This window comes from Capra hircus, chromosome 9, assembly GCF_001704415.2.
Source record: "Capra hircus breed San Clemente chromosome 9, ASM170441v1, whole genome shotgun sequence".
Classification (NCBI taxonomy): Eukaryota; Metazoa; Chordata; class Mammalia; order Artiodactyla; family Bovidae; genus Capra; species Capra hircus.
The window spans coordinates 20640227-20652809 of record NC_030816.1 but is presented as its reverse complement, the minus strand read 5'-3'; the positions used below and the strand labels follow the sequence as shown (position 1 = coordinate 20652809).

The window sequence follows — 12583 nt, the reverse complement described above, 5'->3', positions numbered from 1 at the left end:
CCCGTGGAAGACTTTAATCAAGGCTGTTTTAATATTGCAATAGTGGAGGGAAACATGCACAACTCAAATACAACAACAACAGCTGGGGGCTGTAGCCAACAAGAGAGGAGACATCAAGGGGCAGGAGCGGGGAACTCCTGCTAAACTGGTCCAATAAGATTTTTGCTAAAGGCAAGCCAAGAACATCAACAGTGAGGGATAAAGAACTCGGTCAGATACTGAGTGGGAGGAATTCTCTCTAAGCTGATTTGGCAAGATTCTTGCTAAAACTGGACTCAGCAAGGATGGACATGCAAGGTCCAGTATGAGGCCTAGTTTATTTACACTCCTCACAAGAGTGTAACTAAAGTTTAATCAGGGACTTCCCTGGCGGTCCAGTGGTTAAGACCCTGGACTCCATGCTTCTACAGCATGAAGCACCAGTTGGATTCCTGGTCCAGGAACTAAGATCCAGCAGGTCACAAGGCACAGACAGAAAAAAAAAGGAATTAAAGTTTGACCAAGGAGTCTTTATCTTTGTGAGTCTTTGTGAGTGTCTTTGTGAATCTTTTGTCACAGACTCAATAGAAGCAAGTTATTCTCCCAGTAAGAGAAGTTCAAAACATTATCTCTAATCTGAAGCCCACTGAAAGTACATTGCAATTGTTTCTAGAAGGCTCTGGGATGTGTCAACAAAACCATATATTCAGTTATACCAACAGATACACATACACATTTGCAGTTTCAAAATGCCCAATAGCACTTTTAGTGATGGAAATATTTTATATCTATACTGCCCAATACAGTAACCATTAGCCACTTAATGGGTTTTGACCATTTAAAATGTGACTAGTATGGCTGAGGAATTAAATTTAGAATTTCATTTTAATTAATTTAAACTTAAATCACCAGATGTGATGAGCGATTACTATATTGGATAGTGAGGACTAGAGCCTTAAGAATATATGTGGATGTTTAGGGTATCTTTTAAAATTTTACAAGTACTGCTAATTAGGAGACTACCAAATGACTTTAAAATATTTCCTCCATAAGCTTGTGAATTTCAGCAACTAGATATGTCAAATATTGACCAAGTCGCACTAAATGTGGAGGCAATGAGATCTGATGATCTCATGGGCGTGAAGCACTGGTAGGAAGAGCAGGGATGCTGGAGTTAGGCCCAGTTTCTAACACCAGCTCCTGCATTAACTGTAACCCTACAGACATGTTACCTTTCTCAGCCTCAGTTTCCTTATCTGTAAAACGCATATATTACTATCTACTTCACTGAGGTATTTTGAAGATCAAATGCAATAAGGCATTTAGTAACCTGTTTAGAATATGTAATTGAGCTCAAGAAGTTGTATTAATAGTTCTGTTAACTGTCAAATGACAAGAAGAAAAAAGTTTCCTACCGGTCCAGAAAATTATGCGAATGCCTATGTATGTTTTGCCTGAATACAACTTGAAATCCACAAAAACATCTGGCATGGTTTGGAGTAAATACCATACACGTATATTATTTGTGTGTATATACATATATATATCCATTTGAGTATGTGTTGAATGTAACCCCTTTTTAATGGGATGGGAAGGTCTCCCATCGCCAGTGAAGATCTGCATACACACAGGTGTCTTACCGAGTGGAGCAGGCAGTATGATAACTTGCCAACACTGACACGCTTCTAGATCTGTTGCCCAGATCTCTTGACCTTTGACAAAGTATATCTGTGGTTTCTTTAGATCAGAGGTGTCAATAGTCATTGCTCCACTCAACTCAGATTCAGTCACGTTGCAAGAACATTGGCTTCCGTTTGGATGGTTTATGACTGGAGGTTGCAGAATTCGGTGAACAGTCTGGTTCATAATACTGTAGTAGAACATCTGAGATCCAGAATCAAAAACTTCTGTCCAATATAGGCGACTATTGGGGGGAAAAAGATCCTCCAATTTAATCAGTTAAACCTACCATCACACATATCACTTTCTAATGAAGAGAAATCATTTCTAATGACTGTGGGAACAAATGCCACCTTTAGAGAGGACATGTCTCAGTGCTCAAAAACCTTCTGATGGAAAAGGTCACACAAAGTCCAGTATGTAGCATTTTCCAACAATTTCTCAATAAATGTGTTTCCAACAAAAGCCTTGGACTATAATGACCTTGTAAGTGCGTGTTAGTCACTCATCTGTGTCTGACTCTTTGTGGCCCCATGGACTGTAGCCCATCATGATGGCTCCTCCATCCATGGAATTCTCCAGGCAACAATACTGTAGTGAACAGCCATTCCCTTGTCCAGGGGATCTTCCCAACCCAGGGATCAAACCCGTGTCTCCTGAATTGCAGGCGAATTCTCTACCATCTGAGTCACCGGGGAAGCCTTCATGATCTTAGGTATTGTATTAAATGGCTCATTAAAGGCTCTAAATATGAAACACACTTGCCTACTTTCCATCAACACCATCGCCATTCCTCTCTTCTTAAGTTTGTTTCTACTTAATACTAGTTACCAATCTAGTTTCAAGATAGACTATAACCATGCTAATGGCACAAACACAAGCAGCCTGAAAAACTTCCCTTCAGGTCTGAATGGAGGTCTTACAATTCATCTAATGAGTGAATGAATTAATTAAAGACAAATGAGCCCAGAATATCATTCACTGTGCAAAACAAACTGCCTATCTCCTGCTCATTTCCCACCACTGTCTCAATCCCCTTCCTGTCCTTACCAACTGGGGGTATTTATTAAATTCACTGGATTAAAAATACACTTCAGTTTCCTGCTGGTAATTAATCTAACTTTAGGTTAAAGGAGTTCTCAGTATGGATGAATTTTATATATTGGTGGTTATGGGCTCATTATTCATACCTAGAATTACTTACTGTAAGTTAACATCAAGAACATTAAGCATCTTATTGTCCCATCATTGACTCTGATATTAAACCAAAGATATCACATTAAATATGTTTATATCTATTTCTTCACAATAGAAACAGATACACTTCACATACCTTAAAAAAGGATACACAGAAAAAGAAGTTATTGTTGAATTTCTGTTGCAAACTTTCAGCTTCCTGGGATATTTCACCTTGTTTTCAAGATCCATATCAAATATTTGCATTCCACTTTGTGATTCTTTCAGCACAAAGTAGAGGTGCCTTGAAATCCAGTCAATTGTAATAAATGTGATATCAAAAACCAGTGGATCTCTGAAAATCTTAACAACAGGTAGAAAGCACAGTCAAGAAGATAGAGGTCATTTTCCTTAAATCTGATGACCTTTTTTAAACATTCGGATTACTTATTAACTGCAATTCTCTTTTGTGATATCAAACCTTGATAACTCTGGATTGTGTACCATTGTAACATGGGACCTCTTTTCACACACGGTTAATTTCAATTACCATGGCTTCAACTGTAATCCATAGACCAGTGCTACAAATCTACATTTTCAGGCAAGATGGCTCATTGAGTTACTGATTCAAATATCAAACTACCAAATGAATGATCCCAGAAAACAGAATGCATCACTCCACCCCAAATCTCCTTTTCTCCTGCATTTGATATTATTATGGATTTCCAACACTCACCTGAGGAACAATCTTGACAATCGTCATTCACCCTTGACTTCTTCCTCCCATTACTACCCGTAGTGAACTAGTCCTATTTTAAATATCTTCCATGTTTATCCTCTCCTCTTTCACTCTCTGTCTCTCTTTTCCTGCTTAACATTTCCCATCTGGATTTCTGTGATAGCCTCCTGACTGCCTCCGACTTAACCTTCTCTAAGGTTATTCAGACAGGTAACAGAGAGGTCTTCCTGAAACACTAGTTGATTGCATTAATAATCCACTAAATGTCTTGAATGGCTTAATGTTGGCTTTTAAATTGACACTCAACTCCTTAGCACAGTAAAGAAGGCCCACTCCATTCAGGGCCCTGCCCGCCTCTTCAGCTTTAACACCTGCCTTTCACTCTGCCCCCTCACCTCCATCTCCATTCCAGGTTCCTTCTACTTGCTGTTGTGTAGTCTCCAAATCATGTTCAATTCTTTTGACACCCCAAGAACTATAGCCAGGCTCCTCTGTCTGTGGGATTTCTCAGGCAAGAATACAGGAGTGGGTTGCCATTTCCTTCTCCAGGGGATCTTCCCAACCCAGGGATCAAACCCACGTTTCCTGCATTGCAGGCGGATTCTTTACTGCTGAGCCACCAGGGAAGACCTCCTTCTATTTACGGCTCCCCAAACAGGCTGTGACTCTCTGGTTTCCCAGACTTTGCTGATCTCTCAGCCATGCCCCACTTTCACCTGGTTCATCATCTTTGTACCCAAGATGTCTCTCCACTCTACCACTATCACCGCCATTCCACCCTGGGTTAAGTATCCGTTCTCTGCAGTCCCATTGCATCCTGCCCTCGGCACAGCACTTACAGTCTTCTGCCTATCCCCTCCACTAGCTAAATTCAGTGAATGCCTACCACATGCCAGGCATTGTGCTAAGTGCCTTCCAAGGCTTAGCTCATTCATCTTCACCCTAAGATGAGGGACTATGCAACCACAGTGGTTAAAGAAACTGCTGATGGTCACAGATCTAGCATGTAATAGAGTCAGAATTAAACTCTAGCTTATCAGATTTCAAAGCTCACCCTCTTAACCACTATGCAACCCTGTCTTCCTTATCTTAGACTAATACAAGACTGGATTTGTTCAAAGACAGTGACTTTTTTTTTTTTAACCTCTATCTCAGGTAACGCAGTGCCTTAAACCCACTGTTTGCTAAATTAAGCCTGAATCACATTTGCCCAAAATCTAACCTGAATTCATTTGGAACTAAAAACTGTACAACACCTGTCTTTTTCAGCCATTCTAATCTTAATGTCTCAACCACCGGCCAGTCATTTTAATCACAGGTTTGTGTGATAGGCAAATATTCCACTTTCGTTCAAAGGAATTACATAGCACAATACCTTAGTGCTGGACCGGTTGTCCATTCTGAGGAGGAAGAGGGAGTCTCCCTGAGCACAGTACCCCACTGCATCATCAGCTGTGTAGCCCATGGCAGCGACATCGCCTTCTGCCGAAAACGTCCACGTGACCTGATTTCGATCCATATCTAACAGAGTTATCTTGTTGTCAGCAAGAGTTATGAGGTATGGAAATGGGTTAATTTCTAAAAACAAAACCCATAGATAATATGTATGAGAAAAAGAACTTTAGCAAAACCCCTTGATTCAGTATCAGACCATTTTGAAACCCATGAGTCTCTGGGCTCATGGACTATACCTATACCTGTCTCAAAGGAGACTGCCCAGGCACTCTAAGCCTGGGTTTATATAACCAGGTTAGGTGGTGATAAAATTTGATTACTTTGTTTGACTTTAATTTCAGCTCAGAGATAGTACTTGGGTATCCCTGAGAATACTAAGGGTCAAAATGTTTTTAAATCAGTAGAGAGAGAGTGAAGTGAAAGTCGCTCAGTCATGCCCAACTCTTTGCGACCCCATGGACTGTCCATGGAATTCTCCAGGCCAGAATACTGGAGTGGGTAGCCATTCCCTTCTCCAGGCGATCTTCCCAACCCTAGGGATCAAACCCAGGTCTCCCACATTGCAGGCAGACTTTTACCAGCTCAGCCACAAGGGAAGCCCAAAAACACTGGAATGGGTAGCCTATCCCTTCTCCACGGGATCTTCCCAACCCAGGAATCGAACCAGGGTCTCCTGCAATGCAGGCAGATTCTTTACCAGCTGAGCTATCAAGGAAGTTCCTGATAATTAAATCACTAATTGTTATTAATATTTGATAATCAAATCAAATTTATATTATATAAACTTAATATAATATTAATATTTCTATAAAACTGATATAATATTAATATTTTATAATTAAATCACTAACTAATTAACATTTGTACAGGTTTCAGATCATAAATACCTGATGTTTTGGACTTTACTATGTCAGAAAATGGTCCAGGTCCTTTGGATGTGAAGACTCGAACCTAAAGAAAGAAAAGGATGTAAAGAAGTGCTTTCAGAAGTGTCCTGAGTGACAATAATTAAGTGCTGAGACTGATAAATTATTGAATGCTTCATTTCAGAGTTATGAGATACATTATGAATAGTTTCAGTTAGTCACATCTAAGTATACAGCAATAAATTATGGGGAAAAATATTGCCCTAAACTACTATTGCTAGGGTTTTTTTTGTCCAGAAAAGTACAAAGTAATGGCACAAATCCCTATTGCAAAAGATCTAACGTTTTTAAAAAAAGGTCTTTAGCTATTTCCAAAATTAAGTTATATGGAATATTTAACAGAAACAAAACTATATTGATTATGGTAAACTTCCATTTATCATGAAATCCACATGAAGTTTCAAATAACTAAATTTACTATACTTTTTAAAAAGGAGATTTATACAAAGAAAATAGTAAATAACCCTTATGTTTGAAAATGAATAGTGTGTTTCAAAACCACTTTTACATAGATTATCTCCACAGCTACTGAGAGCAGAAACTGGACAAAGATCATCATTAGGGTGTCCAGCCAAAAGGACACATGTAGGGCCTGGCATGAGAACTAAGTCTTCTGAGGTCTGTCTGCTTTTCTTCCCACTGTGCCACACTGCATTCCAATAGCAACATTTTTAAACAATTTTTATTAAATGTCTTTTATTATATAATAATTATTTCCACTTCCAAACCTTGCCTGTGTACTATAGCCTACAAGAAAATTGCCGTCCATAATGATGACCTTGAAAAACAGATCCTCAAGTGTTCTCTCAATCAACAAAATATTGGTTCATTTTTACTATACTTCTATTAAATCAATTCTACTGTATTCTATTTATTACTATCTGTCTCTGGTGTGTGTGTGTATGTCTGTGTGTAACATGGTGCATACATACACACACATATATTTTATATATATCAAGCAGTCTCCACTTTTGCACTGGACTATTCAAGTAAAACTCATGCCTTTGCATGTGTGTCACTTTGCACACTTTGCTGACTGAGATTTGAACCACTATGACCATATAGGCTCAGCAGCATAGAATCTGCCTGCCAGTACAGGAGGCATGGGAAGAGCCCCTGGAGGAGGAAATGGCAAGCCACTCCAATATTCTTGCCTGGGACATCCCATGGACAGAGAAGCCTGGTGAGATACAGTTCACAGGGTCACAAGCGAGTCGGACACAACCGTGAGACTAAACAACATCAACAAACCATAGAGGCAAGCACACCTAACCAGTATATTTGTTTAATTGGCACACACATAATTCTTAACAAATAGGAATGTGTATTATCTTTCAGTTTTATGTATAATTTTTATTAGTATATGTTAACCTAATATATTATAAGGATAATTGTTGAATTAAAATTTTACAAAAATAAAATAGATCTTCTGGAAACCACAAATCTTTAAAACTCTCCCCAAAACCATATGTTTCCCAAAAAGGATGGAAAAAAACTCTAAATGTGCACAGCCTTGTCACTAGCCTGATATATAATGAAGATGTAAAAATCATCAAGCCATCTACCATAAGGGGAAAGCTTTGTCATACTAAATTTAAAATGCCCAAACAAGTGGCAGTAGCTTTTTCCTTTTGACTTCTACTCTCTTTCACTTTCTTCTCTCTCAGCAGCCAGGTGAAAAATGTGAGATGTCAACTACTTAGACCCTCAGCTTTTATTTCCTTCAATAACTGGAAGTAAGGGCATCCCCACTTGTTGGATGCCTCCCAGCATTTGATGTGATATGATGGAAAGGATTCTAGAAGCCAGAGCAAACAGCACACTACTTCCCAACCACACAGCTTTGGTACCTCACCGACGCACCCAGGGACATGGCTTTTTCTTCACAATGTGAAGATCAAATGAGATAATCAACATAAAAGCGCCTACCGTGATACATGGCCTTTAGTGATGGGGCCAAAAATAATGATTTGTTCTGAATCTGGAAGCAAGAAAGTGTCAAGATGTCCTTTATCCTAGCTGTACCCTCTCCTGCTGTATATTTGCTGCCCACTTGACCTCTGTGATTACAGCATACATCAGATTATTAACAGAGCAGACTTCTTAACCTGGTCCTTTAATCCACTGTCTACACTAAGACCCCCGTATCCCCATTTTCACTCTCGTACCTGGAAGGCAACACTGTACCCGGGACTCACGCCCTCAAGTTGAAAAGACATCACTGAGGGAGTGACATTGACAGCAAGCCAGTCTTCAACTGTTCTGTTTGTGTCGTTTTGGTTGGCTATTTGGTAGAAAATTTCAAATCTTGTTAACACACCATTTTCATGCTGAGGCTTATTCCACCTAAATTCCACCACAACTTCATTCTTGTTACAGTGTTTTTCACCTGGTAATATAAATATTCTTGGATTCTCTGGTGCTGACGGAACTGAAAAGCAGAGACACAGGGCAGAAAAGAATATAAGGTCGACTTCTATCACTCACGATGAGGGTGCAGAGCAATGTAGTAATAAATATTTCTCATTCCAGACAGTTAAGGTGTATCTATCTTGTCCTTAAAGATCCTCTGGAGAGAATATGCCATCGATTTCTTCAGGAACCTATCCTGATACTTCTGCTAGTTTTCCTCCTCCAACCCAAATCCTGCTTACTACTATTGAGGCTCATCTTTCTAGTCTGTGTTTGTATACATGGAAGCTGGCTAGTTCTCCTTAGAAAATACAGTATTTACTCTCATTCTGGAGGCGGAAATGGCAGTCACCACTGGAAGGAAGACACTATCTCTATCTAGAGTTTAGCCAGTTCAGGGTATAAAATAAAGCATATCCAGGGTCCGGGTCATCTCATCTAGAACCCTCTCTGAGAGTATGGCTTGACTGTTGCCATCTATTCTAGAGCCAAACCAAGCAACTGAGCCTCTCACAGTCCTTTAATTAATTTCTCTCTCTGTGTGCATGTCAATCAAGAGAAGCTCTTCTGCCTGTTTTCCAAGTCGTGCCATCCAAGACGTCCCTCTTCTTTCTCAGGATTCCCCCACAAGGTCTTCTCCCAGTCTGTCACTCCAATCCCATTGCTCCTTAATGTTCAGCCCTCACATCATTATCCAATCCCCAGGCTGGATATCCAGTCCCCAGCCTTCTTACATTGTCCGTACATGGGATAAACCTCTTCTTGCTTCATCCCTTAGAGCCCAGCTAAAGTTTCCACTCCCCGAAGGAAGGCTTTCCCTGGTCACACCAGTCCCCAAGCATGGCCCTCTCTTAAGAATGCTTCACCTGATAGAGGTGAAGGTTTCATGGCTTGTTTATTCACTCTATGCTATTGCTAGTCAACTGTCACTGTCTCATTTCTATTATTATTAGCACTTTCTGTGTTTTTCTGTCTGCATTTTTTAAACTTTTCCCCCCAGCTTTATTAAGATATAATTGATATACGGGCTTCCCTGGTGGCTCAGATGGTAAAGAATCTCCTGCAACACAGGAGACCCAGATTCAATCCCTGAGTCAGGAAAATGCCCTGGAGAAGGGAATGGCACCCGCTGCAGTATTCTTGCCTGGAGAATTACATGGACAGAAGAGCCTGGCAGGATAGAATCCATGGGGTTGCAAAGAGTTGCATACGACTGAGTGACTAATACTTTCAATAGACATATAACGTTTAGGTTTAAGGTGTACAGTGTGATGGTGTGATACACACATATATATTGCAAAATGATTAAGGTCAATTAACACATCAACTTACATAATTACAATTGTTTGATGTGGCAATAATATTTACTATCTACTCTCTTAGCAACTTTCAGGTATATAATACAGTATTGTTGACTAGAGTTACCACGATGTACATTGATCCCCAGAACTCATAACTGTTTTATGAGCTTCATCAGAGAAAGAGAGAAAGCACCTTTTCTTGATCCTTATTAAATCCCCCCAAATCTAGGAGAGGACTGGCACACAGTAAGTGCTTAATAAATATTTGTCAATTTGAATAATTTCCAACTATATTATAAATTTCCCCTGAGGCAAGTGCCAAATCGTATCATCCATCCTTACTGCTGAGTACTGAAGATCCCTTGCTCTCAGTGCATCCCCTGATGGGTGCAGTCAAGTCCGTTTCCACAGAAGAATTCTACCAAAGCTAACATCCCAAGACAATCTCAAAGAGTGCACACCTGGATCCAAACGCTAACTGCTCCAGAACCTGCCCAGGTTCCACTATGTTCCTGTTATGAGACTCACGAATAAATACTGCTGATAAAATCTTAACAGTATAAAAAAAATGCAATGGCAAATGGATTTCTATGTTTATTGAGCTCTTACTGCCTGCCAGGTCCCATGCTGGGACGTTTATATAAATTAAATTAACATGATATGATCATTTGCCAATGTTTACAAAAATGACTGAGTGGAGATTTGAAGAAACTAGAGTGAAAAGTTCAGAGTAAGCCCCAGCCCTGCCACTTACTAACTGTCTTACATGGGGCAACTCCTAGGCTTAACATAACATAATAACCTGCTAAGAGATTGTTATCTCTTAGCATAACGGAGATAATAACACCTGTTCTACCTACAGCAGAGCTATGTAATGATCAAATAAATGATACAATGATGTTTCTGACACATGATAGGGATGTAATAAATGTTTAATAAAGAAATGATACATATAAATGTACTTTGTACATTTTTAAGTGATATACACATGTAAAGGTGTGGCTAATTTTCTTTTTAAAAATATATTCCAAAGAAAAACATTTTTTTTTTTAAGTTTAGACATCCGTTGTTCACCTACAGAAGATTCTGAGTTACTTTCTGTAAGAACACTTCCTGGTAAACTTGCTTTCCAGGAAATGTTTACGGTCTTAAATCCCCTTTGTCCTTATGAAGCATTTCACAAATAACCTGAAACATATTTCTGCATTATATACATACATCATCACAGTCAAATGAAACAGTCTTTAAGGAATCTGAAATACTGTTTTGAAATGAATTATGCAGATTTAATTGTGCTATTCTATTCCCCAAAAAATCACTGAAAGAGTATTGAATCTAAATACATCTACACAAAACTAAATATTATTGTTAAAAATGATTAATTATCCATTCTAGATCATGGAAAGCGAGATTTTGCCTTTTCTAAAAAGAGATTTTAGCCCCTGTACCTGTTTCGGGTGTTCGCAGTGATAGAGATGTTTTGGGACCCTTTCCCCAGTAGGTATAAGGAATGACAGAAAGATTAAATAAGGCATAGGGCTCCAGCCCTTCCACAGTAAATACAGGTTTAGACTGTTGTTCACTAGCCAGGAACTAAAATATAAGCACAAAATATTATTTTCTTAGGAAGAGAGTCATAACATTTTTTTCCAAATTACAGTCTTAAAACTTTGGTCCACATGAAAGTTAACCTTGCAATTTTGGAAATGCCAATGTTGGTAAGTTCCATGTTGTTCCACAACACTAGTGTATGTAACACACGAATGGTTAACACTAACCATAAAGCAATCAGAGACTAGCTGTAAAACAGAATTCTCAGGAATAATCTTTATAACCAAATGCCACAGGAACAGTGAGGGAGATGGACTCAGCTAAGTAAAGAAAGTACAAATCAGTATAGGTAGGCCTGATGAAGATGGTACAGTCTGTTTGAAAACTAGAAGTTACTAGAACCAATGCCATACCTTAGAATGAGCACTAAATTCCACACTGTAGAAAATTACGCCCCAATCCACTGCTGCGGGAGCATTCCAGAGGATGTGAAATCCGGAAGCATTTCCTTCAATCATAAATGAAGACTCTGGAATGGCATCAGGGATAACCTTAGGGGTAAAGGAAAAGTTCCCTAAGGGATGAAAGAAAGAATAGAGAGAGAAAAAATGGGGATTATCAATTATCGTGGACACATGGAATATTAACAGAAATTGCTAATTAGAACCAAAATGAGAAATTTCTTTCCTTTAATATATTCTGAAAATCATCTTTTTCTGACTATTTCAGGCTGAAAATTTGGGTTAAGAGTTAAAAGGATTGCAAGCAAATCAACAGAAACTACTAAAGCCATCTTTCCCTCTTAAAACATAATTTTAAAGGAAAAAAAAATAATACCCCAACCTTAAAATTTTTTTAACAGAACGTATGCAGAAGAGAGGGTAAGCAGGAATAAAATATCGTACCTGGCAGAGGCTTGAGGGATGTCTGAACAATTGTGAACTGATTAAATTTGGCTGGTTCCAAAACAGAGACGCTGGTCCTCTGACCGATTTCCTGAGCTGTGATAATCCGAAAACCATTGATCCAGAAGAGCCGACCACTGTAGTACATCAGTGCATTCTGGGAAATGTCGGAGGTGCTCCAGGCTGCGAATTCTGTGATGGTGGTATCCCCAGCACTGCTGAAACAGGACGCCCGTTAGCGTGTGTGTCTGGAGTGGGGTAAGGGTTGGTACTTTCAAGTAGCAAATTCAAGAGGAGAGAATGTGTGTTTGTTTAGTGTGTGTGTTTGAGAACAAACTTGGCGACAATAATTCTCATTATTCTTAACTCTATGTAAAGTTGCCTTTTTGCATTTTTTTCAGGAAGTATTCCTAAAGTAGATTTTCCAGGGCTTCTCTTATGAATGTGATATTGCAATAG

General features: G+C 39.1%; 1 protein-coding gene across 1 annotated transcript in view; it reads right to left on the bottom strand.

Moving 5' to 3' along the window:
• Positions 1 to 12583, bottom strand: part of ROS1 (ROS proto-oncogene 1, receptor tyrosine kinase) — a 125111-nt gene that overhangs the window by 52327 nt on the left and 60201 nt on the right. The window contains 8 exon segments of the mRNA XM_018053025.1: positions 1620 to 1903; positions 2993 to 3198; positions 4950 to 5152; positions 5917 to 5980; positions 8124 to 8386; positions 11117 to 11261; positions 11633 to 11793; positions 12125 to 12339. Of these exon segments, the coding sequence (XP_017908514.1) occupies positions 1620 to 1903; positions 2993 to 3198; positions 4950 to 5152; positions 5917 to 5980; positions 8124 to 8386; positions 11117 to 11261; positions 11633 to 11793; positions 12125 to 12339 (1541 nt within the window).